The sequence below is a fragment of the Brassica oleracea genome, chromosome C5 (genome assembly GCF_000695525.1).
Source record: "Brassica oleracea var. oleracea cultivar TO1000 chromosome C5, BOL, whole genome shotgun sequence".
Classification (NCBI taxonomy): Eukaryota; Viridiplantae; Streptophyta; class Magnoliopsida; order Brassicales; family Brassicaceae; genus Brassica; species Brassica oleracea.
In genome coordinates, this window is record NC_027752.1 from 41,501,739 (window position 1) to 41,519,637 (window position 17,899).

At 37.4% G+C, this 17,899-nt stretch overlaps 3 protein-coding genes across 20 annotated transcripts; 2 read left to right on the top strand and 1 right to left on the bottom strand.

Moving 5' to 3' along the window:
• Positions 1-1,189: 1,189 nt before the first annotated feature.
• On the bottom strand, positions 1,190-9,917 carry LOC106294541 (protein PHOTOPERIOD-INDEPENDENT EARLY FLOWERING 1). 3 transcript variants are annotated; one of them, XM_013730123.1, is made up of 20 exons: positions 9,425-9,917; positions 9,255-9,335; positions 9,080-9,187; positions 8,917-8,997; positions 8,725-8,813; positions 8,502-8,638; positions 8,353-8,414; positions 7,925-8,060; positions 7,732-7,806; positions 7,591-7,652; positions 7,384-7,506; positions 7,216-7,254; positions 7,007-7,075; positions 6,850-6,912; positions 3,734-6,770; positions 3,543-3,607; positions 3,399-3,469; positions 2,493-3,267; positions 1,793-2,295; positions 1,190-1,706 (listed from the first exon to the last, which is right to left on the bottom strand). In XM_013730123.1, the coding sequence occupies exons 1-20, from the start codon at positions 9,521-9,523 to the stop codon at positions 1,328-1,330; spliced, it is 6,054 nt and encodes a 2,017-aa protein (XP_013585577.1). In that variant the 5' UTR covers positions 9,524-9,917; the 3' UTR covers positions 1,190-1,327. The 3 variants fall into 3 exon arrangements, with proteins under 3 accessions (XP_013585577.1, XP_013585576.1, XP_013585578.1); XM_013730122.1 differs by having other exon boundaries at positions 8,353-8,420; XM_013730124.1 differs by having other exon boundaries at positions 7,384-7,481; positions 7,584-7,652; positions 8,353-8,420.
• A 1,489-nt stretch (positions 9,918-11,406) lies between these two features.
• On the top strand, positions 11,407-13,996 carry LOC106343377 (E3 ubiquitin-protein ligase RGLG2-like). 16 transcript variants are annotated; one of them, XM_013782559.1, is made up of 9 exons: positions 11,407-11,714; positions 11,791-12,004; positions 12,076-12,189; positions 12,320-12,364; positions 12,440-12,506; positions 12,594-12,870; positions 12,949-13,022; positions 13,225-13,321; positions 13,408-13,996. In XM_013782559.1, the coding sequence occupies exons 1-6, from the start codon at positions 11,697-11,699 to the stop codon at positions 12,658-12,660; spliced, it is 525 nt and encodes a 174-aa protein (XP_013638013.1). In that variant the 5' UTR covers positions 11,407-11,696; the 3' UTR covers positions 12,661-12,870; positions 12,949-13,022; positions 13,225-13,321; positions 13,408-13,996. The 16 variants fall into 16 exon arrangements, 13 of the variants coding, with proteins under 13 accessions (XP_013638013.1, XP_013638014.1, XP_013638015.1 ...); XM_013782560.1 differs by having other exon boundaries at positions 13,512-13,996; XM_013782561.1 differs by having other exon boundaries at positions 12,594-12,689; positions 12,758-12,870; positions 13,225-13,996.
• A 2,032-nt stretch (positions 13,997-16,028) lies between these two features.
• Positions 16,029-17,524, top strand: LOC106343258 (peroxisomal 2,4-dienoyl-CoA reductase). Its single transcript, XM_013782422.1, has 5 exons — positions 16,029-16,323; positions 16,411-16,570; positions 16,654-16,826; positions 16,906-17,128; positions 17,218-17,524. Exons 1-5 carry the CDS (start codon positions 16,138-16,140, stop codon positions 17,358-17,360), a joined length of 885 nt encoding a protein of 294 aa, XP_013637876.1. The 5' UTR covers positions 16,029-16,137; the 3' UTR covers positions 17,361-17,524.
• Positions 17,525-17,899: the final 375 nt, after the last annotated feature.

Here is a 17,899-nt window from a genome sequence, read left to right on the forward strand (position 1 = left end):
TGGTCCCTCGGTATATACCGAGGGAAAAGTTCCTCGGAATAAACCGAGGAAAATGTCCGTCGGTATACTTCTATCGATCGATGTATATATGTCCAAACACGCATCGATCGATGAACTTCCGAGGAATTATACCGACGAAGTTCTCCCTCGGTATATTCCGAGGACATTTCCGACAAACTAGTGATCTTCGGAATTTCCTCGGAAATTTATTTCCTCGGAATTCCGACGGAAAATTCCGAGGGATTTCCGAGGAAAAAATAAATTCCGAAGAATTATTTCCGACGACGTATTTCGTCGGTATGTCGTCGGAATAACGATATTCCGACGAAATTCCGACGATTTTTTCCCTTAGAATCCGTGATGTTTTCTTGTAGTGGATGGAAACATTAATCATTAGTTTTTGGAAGATCATTGTGGTCATATCGAACAATATAAATGTTTTTCTGTTTTTGGCTTCTGATGGGTGACCCAAATATGAAAATGCAGATCAAATAAATATGCAGATCAAATAGAACAATTGCAGATCATGCAGATTAATCAAAATAAATATTTTTTTTTTAAATCTAGTTTTAATAAAAAAAACACTATATAAAAATCCCCAAAGAGATTAGTCTGAGATCTATTTCTGAGTTATCAAAAGAAAAAAAACAACTATTTGAAAGTTTATATTTTTTCTTAAATTCTTCTAATGAACATATTCATTATGATGTCCAGGTGTGAAACCGATTTTTTCTTCGTGAGTATTCATCAAGCATCTTTCAACGGTAAGCGCAACTACGTACTGAAATGACAAAGAGCTTATAATAAAAATGTCATTCGTTGAACATTAAAGATTAGGTCGAAATGATAACATGATATTATATATACCTTTTTCATTTTAAAAATAAAAGATTCATAAATTGCAAGGGCCATAGCCTGTGCAGCTCATTTCAAGTATGCATGCGATAATGTTGCTTCGAAGCGATTGGCCTCATGATTGATTAGAACCGATTATGTTGAAGATTACATAAAAGAAAGATATATGAACTGTGAGATGGGCTTCTGTCACTAAGATGCGTTTAACACAACGTATTCATCATCTACCATGTCATATTTTTGTTTTTGAATAGACAGATACCAATGTTCAAATCATAGTGTATACAAAACGCTCACGTTTGGGAAACTAGAGTGAAAACAAGTCAGAAGCAGATGTAGAATAGAATCATATTTGAGATTCAATATTTGTATGATCTCTGGAAACGAAAAAAAAACCTACAAAGCTGGGTCATCCACAATCATCAGCATTTTTTTTGTCTGCATGCAGTTTTTACTTTTACAAAAGCCTTTACTACTCTATTCCTGAGGGTTCAGACGCTAATGAGCAATCATCAAGGCCTGAGGTTAACAAAGGATCATACCAATGTGAACAACCTATCATCTCTATCTCTTCTGAAACCTCCTTATCCTCTTCCACCTCTTCTCTATCGGCAGGTGTAAAATCGAACTTGAGATTAGGGTCATTTCGCCTCACCCATGACACTTCCGATTGTTCTGCTGCTGAGAGTTTTCGCTGTTTGCTCTTTGAGGACTTGGGCGTGTCTGAGGCGGATAGCTTGTGCTTCCCCAGGGACTGTGCTTTCACTCCACTTCTCGACTTCGGATCATATGCGGGGAACGTGTTTGAAGCCCATCCAAACGAATCTTCAATACACGCATTTGCAGCATTCCTACAAACAAGACCACCGATACTTTAGTGACCACTACTACTCTTAAGACTTTATAGAGAGCTTTTGGCATGGATAGAGTTACAAACCTGTAACGGTCCTCTGCAGCAATCCGAGATACTTTGAGCTTATCTTCCCCTGGAGGGTCATTCACATAATTGAATGAATCTGATCCATCAATAGTTAGCTTTATGATGGGTGGGAAATGAGTCGAGGAATCATCATTGCCATGTGGGAACTCCAAGGTTAGGTCTAATCCCACTTTATTGATAGGTTCCTGTAATCTAGGACGAGAAGCAGTATCGAGTGGCTGGCTCGTGCTTGAGTCCTGGAGAGCGAATTCTACCAACTTGCTACTTAAGCTGGTGATCTTCATCCCCTGAAAAGGTTTTCTCGCTAATTCTTGAGTGTGATTCGCAGAACCCATAACCTGTCTGTTGAATATGGGACTATTTAAGGAGAGCTTTTGATTGTTTGTAGAGCGTGTTGACGTCCTCCAGATTGAAGACAGCAAGCAAGTAAAGTGTTTTTGAAGGAGCATCTCCGTATCTGGCTGCTCAGCTGCAACATTTAGGAGTGCCCGCATATTTTCCTGCACCAAAATTAAAATATTAGTGAAAACCACCTCCTTTCCACTACAACAATCTTCCTGAGCAGATTAACAAGACCTCGTTTACAATACGAATTTCAGAATATCCCTAATTCATAGTACTTTGATGCACACAGGCGAGTTAGCTAATCTGTCTGTCTTATATCAATCTCTAACGCTATGGGCATAGTCAACCTTACCTCAGTTACTTTAAGGAGAGCCTTCCCAGAACCAGCGTTGAGGTTCTTTTCGTTCACTACACTGTCGGAAGCAGACAAAACATGTCGCTGCATAAGCTCCCTATATCTCTCACAACAATATGCAGGATGGCGATGCCTTCCTCTGTAAGCTCCACCAGCAGCCATTCCGTAAAGAGTCTCGCTAACTAAACTCCAGTTAGACCCATATTCATGAACCATAGCACACAATACAGCATCTTCCTGAGGCAACCAAGAATCAGGCGAGGGAACACAGTCTCTAGACCAGAGATTTCCTTTCTTCAATTTCTCTGGCTTGATCATAAGAACACGCTTTATTGGCATAGAAATGATGAACTTTTTCCCTAGGGTTTTACCCCTGTTTGCCGGTTTCAATTCATTATCAACAGCCATACTGTCAGACGGCTTTGATGGAACCAGTTCATCATGCGGAGTCTTGCATTTGATATCTGAATGTGAAAGAGGCTTCTTATGCTTCTTTGCTTTCTTCTTCGAGTTCTTCTCTTCATCACTGTCGAAGACTAATTCTCTTTTCTTGCCTTTCATACGTTTCTGCAAACGCGGTGAGACCATGTCTGAGTCACTGCTACTCACATATCCGCATTCTTCATTGTCTTCATCACTCGAAGCTTCAACTTTCACCACTGGCTTCGCTTGTTTTGACTCGGACCCGAGTGATCCTTTTTTCAGGGATTTATATTTGGCTTTCTTCACCTTTTTCTTCTTCTTAGGTTTAAGTACATGGGCACTTTCGTTCCTGGGGAAAAAATGGTTTGAACCAATAACTCGAAATAAGTGCTTGTCTATTATTGCTGACATATAATTTCCAATAATATTTCCTAGATAATCATATTGACAATAAACTGTGTTGGTTCAAAAGTGTCTTACAGTGCCAAACGCCTTTCAGCCTCTTCTGCAGCTTCCCTCTCTCTAGCTTCATTTTCTAGATCTTCCATCAACTACAATAATACGTAAAAACGTGAGCAAGCTGAAATGCAGAAGGCCACTGCAGATGCATTAGTTAATCTTTACCTGGTGCTGAGCTAAAACTTCAACTTGCTGCCTGTATGCCTCGGTTGCAAAATCAGCGTCCCATTCTGAAAATAGCATTAACATCACATGTGAGATAAGAATCAGCCTATGTATTCACATTATACAGATATACTAGGAAATTAGGAATAGGAGTTAAATGATTGCATGGAATAAGAAAAAAATATACTTACTCTCATAAACAAGAGGCTCTTCACCATCATCAATTTCAGCTTCCATTTCCTCCTTGTACTTCTCAATGTGGTCAAGTTCCCATTCTTTCTCTTCAAATCCCGCTTCATTTTCAATAGCAGCCTCAACAATGATGGGGTCCCAAACCTCTAAAAATCTAATCGCATATCTATCAATAGGACGCAGCTGGTTCTCAAAAGATGAGATAGCTTGTCCAGCAGCAGCGGCTGCTGCAGCCATTTGCTTGACATCATCTGGTACATCATTATCTTCTTCTTGGCTTAAAGTAATGATGTCATCTCTCTCATCCCTGTTATCAATAGGTACCAATGAAACTTCTTCTTTAGCCGACCCAGCTGCAGCTACACCTTGATCAGCAGGCTCATCAGACTTAATGTCATCCTCATTTACTATCTCATCGTCTTCTGGTCTCTCTATAGGTTCTTCTGTAAACTCTTGATTCTCCACAGCTTCTTCTTCTTCTACTCTTTTGAGAGCCATATAATCTGCTTCATCTTCTGCATGTTTTAAAGCAGCCTCGACATCTGCGTTTGACAGAGGGAGCTCCGCCTCACAATTCTTGCTCTTTTCCTCTTCATCCTTCCTAGTCAGAGTTTTATGCCCAGAGAACAATTCCATTGGGTCGAGCTTCTTGAAAAACTCGGTGTTATATTCACCATTCTGAATAACTAGGTTATCAAGCGCACGCTTCTGGTTTGCCTTCTTCAAGATATTCTCTTCAATGGTGCTCTCACTTATCAACCGATAAATATGCACTTCCCGTGTCTGACCAATCCTGTGGCAGCGATCTTGAGCTTGTTGATCCATTGCGGGATTCCAGTCACTGTCATAGAAGATAACTGTGTCTGCACCAACAAGGTTTATGCCTACACCCCCACTTCGGGTTGACAAGATGAAGAGAAAAATCTTGGGATTTGTGTTAAACCGCTGCATTAATGTCTGCCTCTCTTCTGGTGGAGTAGAACCGTCAAGACGCATGTAGGTATAACCGTATAAATTAATGAAAGCCTCCAAGATGTCAAGCATCTTGGTCATTTGCGTGAATATCAACGCTCTGTGACCCCCAAATTTTAATTTTCTCAGTAACATAGCAAGCTCCTGCAGCTTACCACAGTCAAACTGTATCAGCCGCCTATCTGGAAAATATACTTGTCTCCTAACAATCGCAGGCCTAATCGGAGACAGAAGAGGTGACAATAGATCTGTAACTTTCTCCTTGTACGATGGACTAAGAAAAACAGGAGAGTCACTTTTGCTGCACCAGCAAGCAGGTGAAGGCGCTCTTGCAGCAGGAATCGCAAACGTGAAAGCTTCGACTAGCTCAATTACCTTCTGGAAACGCTCGATCGGTGAAAGAACTATGTCAGCGAGCATTGAGGAGTACATGTAAGATGGACGATTAGCTTTGAGATGGTGTATATCATCAAGAGGACCCTTAATGGTTAAAAGAGTTCTTAAAGATGTAGAGTAAGTAGGCTTTCTCCGGCATCTCAAAGAATTCCACCATGCAATGGCTGCTGCCCGATCCTTGGATTCTTTAACCCTTTCCTCAAAGACAGCCTTACGAATTTCTTCAAAAATATTTGTCCCTTGCAGATTTTTGCGGTTTACTAAACTCAGAGGAACTTCTTCTGGATTATCCTTCAAGTCCACCCGATGCTTGATCAAATCGGAGGGCGTTGAAATAGTCTTGATCTCATCCCCTTCCCAAGAAGTCATAGAAAAATCATGATGGGTGAATAAGAATCCCAGATCTTCAAGATCGACTCTGGAAAATGGACTTTTCAAAAGAAGAGAGCAGATTCTCGAACTCAACTGCACATCAATGCCAGGCATATCAAAAGAACTTACAATAGGCCGACCCTCAAAGAGATCAGGATGATTACAAACTTTCCGCAGTTGCATTATGATACTTATCATCCCAAAAAAGCTTCCGCTGTTAAGTGTAGCCTGTGTTTCTGTGCTTGCTATGAAGTCCTCATACAAGTTGCGCTGCCTCTTAGACAATCTGCAGAAAATAACATGCTCATGTTTCTGAGGAAGTTGTTTTTCTACATCTCTTTTTAGGCGTCGTAGAAGGAAAGGACGGAGGACATTATGCAAGCGATCAATAACTTCTCTATTGATTTTATCTTGGCCCTCCACCATCCCTGCTATCGGGTTACAGAACCAATCTTTGAACTCCTGGTGAGACTGAAAGACATGTGGCATCAGAAAATGCATCAGTGACCACAATTCCATAAGATCATTTTGCAGCGGTGTACCAGTCAACAAAATTCTGCGTTTAGAATTGAAGTTCAACAGAGTTTGCCATCTCTGAGACTTCCAGTTCTTAATTAAATGGGCTTCATCAAGAATCAAGTACTTCCACTTCTTGCGCTTGAACATTTTACTGTCCTGGATAACTAGCCTATAGGTTGTTATGCATACATGAAAGGAGTTCAGCTTCATCCACCCTTGTCTCTTGAGTTTTCGCTCCTTTGCACTCCCAAAGTAGGTGAGGATTTTGAATGCAGGACACCATTTAAGAAATTCAGTTTCCCAATTCAGCATCACACTTGTCGGAACCACGATCAGATGGGGACCCCATATCCCCTTATCACAAGCAAGATGTGCGAGAAGAGCGATGGTCATGATCGTCTTTCCAAGACCCATTTCATCAGCTAAAATCCCATTCAACCTTTTCTCATACATCGTGACAAGCCAGTCTAAGCCAATGTGTTGGTACTCACGCAAAGAATGCTTGAGAAGAAACGGCAATTTCGTTCTAACTTTTGTTGTAGAGTATGTAAATCCAGTTGGCTGTGCAGATCTTGCTGCTGCTGCTGCATCAGCAATTTTGTCACTGTTATCTTTACCATCATCTTCTTTTATTTCATTGGATGTGCCTTCATCTTTTTCTGAGCAAGGCTGTAAAGCTGGCTTACATTCGGCTGATTCAACATTTTCGTCATCTGAATCAGCTTGCTGCCTGATATCTGACGAATCATCTTCAGATAAATCCTTGCCACCGAAATCCTATAACAGGGAAATTGAGTTACAGAAAAAACGAACAAAAGCCGCAGAACAGAAGCACACAGGAGGATTAAAAGCATACCTCCTTATACCTTGCAAGCAATTCTTCAATAGACATTTCACTCTCCTTCTGTAGCAGAGCAATCTGTAGTACAAGGACAAGTTTCTGTTTGTAAACTCCCCAGCTAACAACGTTTTCATATTACAAGAAAACAGAATAATCAATATATGCTTGTTACCTCGTCCTCAGGGTCCACACTATCTGCTTTTGCCAGTTCCTCTTCAACGGACAGTGTCGTCTCATCATCCTGCACCACAAGAGAAAATACAATTTGAAGTTTCGAAACCATATGGTCGTTCAACAAAAAACCTTCGACAAGGCTAAGAAAATAAAGTTACAAGAGTAAAGTCCCGAAATAACAGTCTCAGGCATCTGATAAAGACTGACCTTTTCCTCACCAGTGGCAGCAACAAAATCAACATCCTCCTGCATATGTTGGCAAATAACAGAGAAACAGAAAATTCAGCATTTTTGCAGTCAGAATCAGAGACTCGTGAGAAAAGATGGTAAGGTCTTCTGACAAAGGATACACAAAGGAAATCAGATTCCAGTTACCTGTTCATCGTTGAAATCATAGGTCTGATCTTCCTTTCCGGACTTCACAGAGGCAGTTTTTGGGCCTGGCTTGTGATCATGTGTATGGGTCTCGGATACTGCTAAATGATCAAAGCTATCATTCTACAAATAAACGATAAATATTACATTTGAGCCACAATTTTGATTGCAAATCAGATACTGGGATTTTAAAGACATACAACTTACAGAACGACGAACACTTGGGCTCCCTTCAGTTTCTTCAGAAGCTGTAAGATTGTTTTTGTCAGCTGCACATGTCAAATGGGAAGGAAGTCAAAGAGCAGTTTCATTGCTTCAAATACATTATAAGAACTTAATACCGCTCACCCTCTATATGATCTTCACCTACTGATGCCAGATTAGCTTCATTTTCATCTCTTTCTGGGCTGGTTTCTCCGCTAACTGAGGATACAACTCAAACAGTTGAGACTCATTGAGGATACAGCTTGTGTAATCATAGTAAAATATGACAAAATGCGGGGGAAAAACAAATTAATAAAGAGTGTTCAGTTATACCAACCTCTACTAGCAGTATAACGTCTGAGTAGCTCCTCAACTGGTAGATCCACTTCATTTTGCAAAGATTCCAACTCTTCTTGCCTTTCCTGTTTGGTGAAGTGCTTTTCATCCTCCTCAATAGTATCTTCATCATCTTCCTAAGTGTAATTATGGGTTTGAAATTAGATATTGAACATATTACTCTTCAAATGATCAGACATACATAGCTAATAAATAAAATCATTTAATTCTCAACAGGGTGGTGTCATGACAAAACAAAACGATTCCATTTGTTAACGTTTTCTAAATCTCTTATAATTTACAAATAGAGCAAAAACACATTCTTATCCATCTTTTCTATAAGGTGCAGGTCGATTCAAACTGTGACACGCATTAACTGCCAATAAGTGGTAATATATAGTTATTAAAATTTTATAAACTGAAACTCACTGACGCATCCTCGGAATTGAGATCATAATCCTCATCGACATCAAGAGTTTCTGATTCAAGACCTGCAGCTACAATGTCAGGAGATGTGTTAGAATACAGCTCACTTGCTTATAGTAAACATATGCGGAGTTGAGTAATGTGGAGCTCACAAGCATTCAACTCCGAAGGTGTCTCTTCTGCCCTTTCTTCATCACTTTTTGATTCGATAGCCAGAATAGGTTTAGGAGATTTGTTGTGGCCATGTTTATAAGGCTCCACTAAATTTTCTGCCAACATAGTTGAGTACCTAACATAAACCAACAGACTAAACTCAGTCTTTATTCACAATTACAAAAAACAAGAAAAACTGTGTAAGAAAAGTTTCATAGTAACCTCTCAGTCTGGCCTAACAGAAACTCAAGTTGCTTGTCCATAGCCTTCTTCTTTTTCTCATTGCGTACTAGCTGATGCTTGTAGAGCACCTGTAAAATTGGCAGTCCACACAGGAGAACAAGTTCAGATGCTCAAAAGTTATGCCAAACCCTTAAGTTCCAAGACCAGGGAGAGAACAAATGAAAGAATTACCAGCTTCTCAACTTTGATCCAAAACTTTTTAACGTCTTTAGAGATATTAAGGGCTACTTTCCTCAGTCTCTGTTCTTCTTCCTGTAAGACGCAATACTCTCACTTAAAAAAAAAAAAAAACTAAAGCTGGGGTGTGTAAGTAGAGAGGAAGAGGGCAGAGAACCTTAAGCTTCCTTTCTTCCCTCGAAGCTTGATCTACCATGCCTTTGCTGGCCCTCAGAGCAACTTTCTTTGCCTGAGCTAGCTTCCATTTCCTCTCAGACTCAAAGTCCTAACAAAAGATCTCTCACTTAGCAAAGAAACAACATGCATGCATACAAATGCTACCCTTCCTTTACCTTTGAGAGCCAAATCATCTCCTCTATAACATGGTCCCAGTGAGTCTTAGGTCGTCGCGGCTCTTTAGGAGCTTCCAGCGTCTGAAACAAACAAACAAAAAAAAAGCCAGAATCAATATAAATGCGTTTCTTGGAGATCGAGATAAGCTCAAAGTAGGAATCTAGCTAACCTTGTGTCGCTTAGGTTTGGAGTCGCTATCGGGTCTAGATTTGGCACCTTTGGACGACATTGCTGAATCGGGTATCGACTTTCCACCTCTAGACGCCATTACTAGCGCCTATCGAACCGAATCGTACACCAAAAGAGGGAGAAGATGACTAGTGACTGCAGAGCGGATTACAAATTAGGGTTTCTACATCAGCAGCGAAAAGCTCCGCGGTAACTAAAAGGCTCGTCACTAGGAACATCACAGTAAAAACCGGTTCCGCATCTTGGAATTTACAGCCGACTAATCTAGGTTAAAAAGAAGGTTTCTCGGAGATAACGGGAGGAACGATTTGTTTTTTTTTTTTTTTTTTTCTCTATCAAAATCTCTTCACTTCGTTACGTGATGTGATTTGGGATCGACAACGAAAAAGAAAATGGAAGATTACTAAAAGGGTCTAAAAATGGAGAGAGGAGAAGAGATAGCGCGCGGCGCAGATAGATAGATGAAGGAAGGGTTGTTGGGTCTCGTAACCCTCTTTTCCTTAAAGTTATTATATTTAATTAATTCCTTTGTAAAAATATTTAGGATTTTTTACCATATGATGTGGATGTGATAATAATACTTAACGGATTTAGTTTGATTATAAATTATATTTAATAAATTCCTTTGTAAAGTATTTAGGATTTTTTACCATATGATGTGGATGTGATAGTAATACTTAGCGGATTTAGTTGATTGTATATGATATACACTATAGAACTATCTGGCTGTAAAATTGTTGTTATTATAGTAAAAGAAATCTTTATTGCTGGAAAGATTATATATTTTTTTTAATTTTATAAAAATGAGGAGCTACTGTTATTATAGTAGAAAATTGTTATTAATGGAATGATTATATTTTTTTTAGTTTTCTAAAAATGAGGAGCTACTAAACCAAACACGATGGCTAGGCGTGAACGTTCAGTTCCATCCCGTGTATTTCAATTCAATAAATTTAAGAATCATTCGGTTAATTACAAAATTTAGTTCAATTTTGATTTAGTTATTTTAATTTTTAGTTTGGGTTATGTAGTGAAATTGAGAACCAGCTAATATCCAAAAAAAAAATATATCAGATCCAATTCAATTCCAAGTTTTTAGGTAATTTTAGATAACAAGAATAAACACGTTAGATAATTCAGGTTTTCAAATTACATATCAAATAACACAGATACAGTAGAACCTCTATAAATTAATAATGTTGGGACTTTAAAATTTTATTAATTTATAGAGATATTAATTTACAAAAGTTTTATATTTTAGATTTTTTTTCTATTTTTGAATATTTTTATTAATAAAACAGAAAAATATTTGATTTTACCGTATGTAAATTATTTAAATTTTAGAAATTTGACTTTCATATTATTTTATTATCTTATTTGGTGTATATTTTTATGTTTCATATAATTGGTATGTGGTTTTCGATATAATTTTACTAAATATTATCAAAATATATTAAAATATTAAGAAAAATAGAAGTATTTTTATTGTGAATATAAAACCAATTATATAATGTTTAGTTTATACTTATATAAAATATATATAGAGATAGGTTATTAATTTATGATTTTAATGGGACTATATATTTACATGGAAGTTTTAAAAATATTATTATCTTATTATTTTATCGATTTGTGTCATATTTTACACTGGTCCAAGTTGGGACCGACAAAATTTATTAATTTATAGAGACTATTAATTTATCGAGTATTAATTTATAGAGGTTATACGGTACTTTTAAATATTTTGGATAAAGAAGTATTTAGATAATTTCAATTTTTGGATAATTTGATTTATAAGTAGTATTTAGATATCAATATACAATACTAAAAGCTAAATATAATCAACAGAGAAGCTATCCACGTTGGACTAAATAATCAACCAATAGAAAACTTGCTTTTTGCCCCTTCACATCTTTTTTTTTTGTCGAGATGAGCTTTTAAAATTGTCTGTGGCCCATTTGAAATCGTTTTGCTATCTTCTTCGATGGTCTCCGACGATTCCCTTCCACAGCCATGGTTTCCACTCTCTCCAAATTTCTGACTTTGACCTATTATGATGCTTGCGTCTCTCAATCTGCCCTTGCGACTGATTCTGCCGCTGTGACTCTAACTCTGTCGCTTCGCCTCCGCCGCTGCTTCTCCGACTACTCCGCTGTGCGTATACTCCTTTGCCCGCGGCTCCAGATCTCCTCATGTTCTTCACTATCCTATGCGACTTCAGATCTCTTTCCCTTTTCCACAACTAGGTTTAGATGGCTCTTATACTCGAGGTAAACTCAACTCTAAGTCGGCATGAGAACATCTTATGTTATTAGGTTTAGTAACCTTTCTGCTCCACTTTCTCAGGCTTCTACAACACTTTCATTCAGAATATATCACCTATATGGAGTTCTAGCCACATCTCATCGTTTAGGAATTGTCATTGATACCGACCTGGGTAAACTTCGTTCGGCTCTCCGAGAAATTGTGAATCCATATGAGAATGCAATCTTTGTTATTGGCAAAACGTTGGCTCCTTCCAATGAAGACAACTTCATCTCCTGTTTCGGCTTTGTCGACTGTGAGTTTGTTTCCCAAAACAATTTCATCTTCAATTTTGACTCACTGTGTTTTTTTTTCATCATTATTCAGCTACTACCCATGGCGACGAAGTGTTCAGTTTGCACAGTGACAATTCTCCAAGCCATGGCTTTGAAGATGTCTTACCATGTTACAGAGGATTCACACCTAACTTTCCTTTATCAGGTATTTTTCCTCTCTTTAGTAACATCTCTACCTTCAGTACCAAACAATCAAGATTTTGAATAGCTTTTGTTGAAAAGGGCCAATATCGTATGAACTGCTCATCGATGCTGCTGTCGACATTGTTGAACAGAGCAACCGCCAGTTTCATGTTCTGGTGATTGGCGCCGATGGGCATGTAAAGTTTAAAGTTTTTAAATAGAGAAAACAGAGTATGAATGCTTAATGACAAGGCCACATTCTGAATGTGAAGGGACTGAGATGTTTCGATATGGCCTAGGGGGAACTCAGACAACAAGAGAAAGCAACTATTTCTTAACGTAAGGTAAAAGAACTCTTTTTTTTCTTCATTTCAGCAACTCTATTTTTCCAGAAGCTAATTCTCTGAAGTTCTTCTCACATTTCAGCTCATATGCCGATTGTTTTAGTAAGTGTTGGAGACGGGCCATGGGCAGACATGAGGAAGATGGGTGACCTTATCCCTAAGCGTGTCGATCTTTCAGGTATCATCTCATCTCCAATTTCAGTTCCATTTGTATCCTTTTTTGATCTTGATCTGCTCTCTGCAAAGTTTCTGAATTTCACAGAGATCATGAGAGAGGGACCATCAGAGTTAGCCAAAGAAAGGGAATTTTCTCTTACTGATCTAATTTGTGATTCAGATGAAGAATGGATCCGAGGAGGGTAAAGATGTTTTCATCATTCACTTCCAACTAAAAAATTATTAACAGTTCAATGAACACTTTCTGTTTTATGTTGCAGGGCAGATGAGGATGTACGCATTTTCTGTATTTTTGTGTTTAACACACTAAAGAATTTAGAAGCATAAATTATGTGTAAGACTTTGTGGACTTCCTACGAGAACAAAAATTATTAACTTCTATTGTTGTCAAGAAATATGATATTATCAGTTATTTAATAATGATCATTTTTTGAGACGGTGCTAACTTTCTGTGGAGTGAAATTAAAAACTCAGTGGACTGCCTTGGATTGAATGCTTATTGAGGGGATTAATATTTGTTTCTAATGAATCGATAGTCTCTGGAGCACATGAATTTTCTAAGCATAGTGATGGAGTTGGGAATGAGCTGTAGCACCCGGTGTCTCAGTATCTGCGAGATATCAGCATGCAGCGGTATGAAAACTTCTTCTTCTTTGGTTCTCTTATCTCCGTCAGAATAGTTAAATTGTTTGATGGATTATTTAGTTCTTTGTAAATAGAAAACTTCATGTGTCCGGCGACAAGAAGCAATATAAATTTGACAGCTGATGTTTGACAAAAGATGGCATCACAACAACATAATTACAAATTGTTGATACTTTAGGGTGTTACTTGATGACCTATTAGTGGCTGAGGATCTTGCCTCTGTAGAGACAACCTATGATGCTTCTCATGCTGTTCGTTATGAAGACGCTTTGTCCTGAACCTTTCAGAAACTTAAGAAACACAGGCAGGTGAAATTTTGATAGGTGTTGCAGTACCGTGAGGATCCTGTCAAAGCTTTCGCCATGCGAAACCAATGGTCATGAAAGTGGCAGTTGAAGTCGTCTTCAAGCTGGGTCTGTTTCCGCAGACACAGCATCAGGACAGTTGAGCGGAATCATTTGTGAATCCCACACTGGCAAAGCTTTTTACAAGACTTATTATAACTTGTGATGTCTTAACTCTTGAAGAGCCGTCATGCTTTGACCACGAACATATGTTTTTTCATTGGGGTGTTCACACTACGTCTTAATGTATACTCCATAAGTTCCTAAAACAATTTAGTTCGAACCTAATTTTTGATTATACGAAACAAAAATAATGATATTTTAAAATGTTGTGTTTTCAGATAGTTAAATCAAACATCAAAGTATATATTTATGTCAAATATTTTATCAAAATATACACTTATTATTGTGTAAATTTTTTTTTTGTCATCAACAATACATACTCATATTTGTGTAATTTTTTTTTTAAAACACTCATATCTTAGAAATAGTTTAGAAAATATCTTTATATAAATTTTTTTTTCTTGAATAATATTTCATTATAATTTTTGTATCTATTTAACTTTTATAATAAAAATATTGTTTTCATATAGCAACAAAATATATATAAGAATTATCTGATTTTTAAAACTTTTGATCATTTTATTATATTATTTTAGAATCAATTATTTAATATTAATATAATATATAAATTTTATATGATTAAAAAAAATTTAATTATATATAAAATTCATTAAGGGTATTGTTTTAATTAACACATTAGCGAATCAGTTAGAAATTAATAATAAATCAATAACCTAGCTAAAAGTCTAAAACCTAATAAAATATGACAAATACGAGAAACTAACTAAATTTTAATATTAAATAAAAATTTATATTACTAAAATAAATTTCATTTTATAATATATATATAAGATTAATTAATGGTATTTTTTAAATTAATAAATTAGTGACTTAGCTAAAAATAAATAATAAATCAGTGATTTAGCTAAAACCTAATAAAAACACGACAAATAAGCAAATTTACTAAAATTATGGATAATATAATATATAATTGATTCTTTAATACAAAATTAAAATTAGAGTTTTGTTAAATAAAACATAAGTTTGCCGTATCGGTGTTACAAAAAAAACAATCATTAATAGTGTCGTAGGAATTATGTATTTCCCATTAGCGAATAAAATTTAAGGATAGCTCAACGTATAGACGAGATTATGGAGATTGATATGGGAGTTGAGGTAATGGAAACAACTGTTCCTCGGCAAAGAAATGGCCCTGCTAGACATCCTGGATAAATGAAAAAGACATATCTGGACTTGGCTTTGTGTTAATGGATGGTGACTTCCCGATGCTGTTTGGAGCAAGGGCCGATATACACACACCAAATCACCACTGCAAGCGGAAGCTGAAGGTTTGCTATGGGTAATGCAAGTGATACTGAAGTTTGGACATATAGAGATGGTCTTTCAATCGACTGTGAACAACTGGTTATACTCATTCAAAAGGAGGAAGATTGGCCTGCGTTGGACTCGGAGCTCGACGAAATACAAGCTGTATCCAAAGAATTTTCTGAACTTTCTATTACTTATATTCCTAGATCTTTAAAATTCCGTACCCATAACCTAGCAAAAGGTGTCCGGTCACGCGCACTCGATCAACTTTTATAAACCCTTTTGCACCAAGTTGGCTAGCCTCACAAGCTAGCATGAGGGTGCCAAAAAAAAGAGAATAAAGTTGAAAGTGAAACTAAATATCCTAATGAACAAATTTATCAGAAGTCCATATTTACGTGGATGTCTATATGGGACAAATAATTTTTTTTAGACAATTATAGAATATAGTCACGAAAATCAATCCTAAAATATATAATCTAAAAAACCATTTAATCAAACCATCAAAATTTTCAATATTACACCAAATAAGTATATAAAGACCATCTATATTCTCTTCATGTATAATGTGCTGTGGTAAGATTCAAAAAAATTAACTTAATTTACAGTAAGGGAAAATTAGATTTTTAATTCCAAATTTACAGTAAAAAGATAAAATTTTATAAAACTAAACAATTGACATAATAGTACAAAAATATGAAAAAAAAATCAAAATATTATCCGCGCGTAGCGCGGACAAGGACCTAGTAATTATTTAGATACTAAATATAATTAATACTTTTAAGTATATAATCTGTATTTTGAAAATTTGGATATTAATTCCAATTCGATTTTAATTTTTTCGGTTTTAGAAATATAACATCCCTCCGGATATTTATGAACTTTGGTTCGGTTTCGGTTGGGCACGGTTCAGTTGTTCAATTCCAATAAATGTGCCCATGACTGTGACAGGTGATGGAAGTAAGTAGAAGCGAAACGAAACACGAGTGGTCTTTTGCCTTATCATTTTGTGTTCTTCTTTTCTTCTTCTTCTTAGCTTTTGCGTGTCGTGACTCTTGAATCGTGATCATGGACTCTCCGTTCAAGCCCGATGTACTCAAAGGCAAGGTTGCTCTCATCACCGGCGGCGGATCCGGCATCGGGTTCGAGATCTCCTCTCAGTTCGGCAAACATGGAGCTTCCATCGCCATCATGGGTCGCCGCAAACAAGTCCTCGACGCCGCCGTCTCTGATCTCCGATCTCTCGGGATTCCGGTAACTCCTCGAAAGTTTGTTTCTTTTCGATTGCTTGTTTAGTTTATCCACTCTCTCTCTCTCTCTCTCTGTTTGCATGTGTCTTAGGCTGTTGGGTTTGAAGGTGATGTTCGTAAGCCAGAGGATGCGAGAAGAGTCGTTGAATCAACTTTTAACCATTTCGGTAAGGTTGATATCCTCGTCAACGCCGCCGCTGGAAACTTCCTTGCTGCGGCTGAGGATCTGTCCACCAATGGGTTCCGAACAGGTGAACTCTCATCCACCCTTCTGTTCACTTTGAGTCTTGTCTATGGCTAAAGAAAACATCTTTTTGGTGTTGCTGTTTTGTAGTTTTGGACATTGATGCTGTAGGAACATTCAACATGTGCCGTGAAGCACTCAAGTATCTTAAGAAAGGAGGGCCTGGTAGAGACTCATCAAGCGGCGGAGGTTCGATTCTCAACATTAGCGCTACTCTGCACTACACTGCTTCTTGGTACCAAATCCATGTCTCTGCAGCCAAGGTGATTCATTAGTCTTCAGGAACTAAGTATGTTATTTTGAAACAATCAAATGTAACAAATGTTTTTTTTTTTTAAATAGGCTGCAGTTGATGCTGCGACAAGGAACTTGGCATTGGAGTGGGGAACCGACTACGAGATCAGAGTGAACGGGATCGCACCAGGCCCCATCGGAGGTACACCTGGAATGAGTAAACTTGGACCAGACGAGATTGAGAACAAAGCCGGAGATTATATACCTCTCTACAAACTTGGGGAGAAGTGGGATATCGCCATGGCTGCCCTTTACCTCAGCTGTGATTCTGGTATGCTGAGTTTAAATCATTGTCTTTTAATTTGAAAGAATATATAAAATGGTTAGATGATGAAACATTTGGCTGATTTTGGTTAACAGGGAAGTATGTGAATGGACTGACAATGGTGGTAGATAATGGACAGTGGCTTAGCAGACCTCGAAATCTGCCCAAAGAAGCTGTCAAGGAACTCTCTCGTGTTGTGGAGAAGAGGTCCAGGGCCAAGCCGACCAGTAAACTCTAAAGTTCCAGCTGTGTTGTTGTGTTAATGTATTATGTTGGGGACAGGCGAGAAATGGTATTAAGATTCTGTTGGTTGAAGACACAGTACTGTAATGATATGAGACCAGTAAACTTGAAAAGCATTTGTGTTTCCCATCTCAAATAAAAGCACATTTTTATCACTCCCTTGTTTGGTTTAGTGATTGTATTACATTGGAGACAAGCTACATGGTGAATAAGGTTCTGTGGATGAAACATCTTCTTTGGTAATAAGAAATAGGATTACGGTTTTGAACGCCAAACCGAACCGAACATTTTGCCTAGTTTGGTTCCTGAGTTCAGTTCAGTTAGACAGGTTTATAAAAAGCTTTCGGGGTTTCTGGTTCGATATTCGATTATTTTGAATTTTCAAAAACATATTAGTTAACTAAATTTTAAACAGAATTAATCGATCAATCCAAATTTAACCGAATTTTCAACCAAAATCAAAAACTTTGATTAATTTTAGTAGAAATCAACCTATCCAAATACAAGCCGAATTTTTTCCGATTCAATCCGAGA

Bases quoted from the DNA above. Each gene is read 5' to 3' on its own strand.
- LOC106343258 (XM_013782422.1), top strand. From the start codon at position 16,138: ATGGACTCTCCGTTCAAGCCCGATGTACTCAAAGGCAAGGTTGCTCTC. The intron at 16,827-16,905 runs GTGATTCATTAG...TTTTTTAAATAG, and splicing joins TCCATGTCTCTGCAGCCAAG to GCTGCAGTTGATGCTGCGAC. The intron at 17,129-17,217 runs GTATGCTGAGTT...TTTGGTTAACAG, and splicing joins TTACCTCAGCTGTGATTCTG to GGAAGTATGTGAATGGACTG.
- LOC106343377 (XM_013782557.1), top strand. The intron at 12,005-12,075 runs GTGAGTTTGTTT...ATCATTATTCAG, and splicing joins CTGTTTCGGCTTTGTCGACT to CTACTACCCATGGCGACGAA. The intron at 12,365-12,439 runs GTAAAGTTTAAA...CTGAATGTGAAG, and splicing joins TGATTGGCGCCGATGGGCAT to GGACTGAGATGTTTCGATAT.
- LOC106294541 (XM_013730122.1), bottom strand. From the start codon at position 9,523: ATGGCGTCTAGAGGTGGAAAGTCGATACCCGATTCAGCAATGTCGTCC. The intron at 9,336-9,424 runs GTTAGCTAGATT...TGTTTGTTTCAG, and splicing joins CCAAACCTAAGCGACACAAG to ACGCTGGAAGCTCCTAAAGA. The intron at 3,268-3,398 runs GTAAGACACTTT...TTTTTTCCCCAG, and splicing joins GCTGAAAGGCGTTTGGCACT to GAACGAAAGTGCCCATGTAC.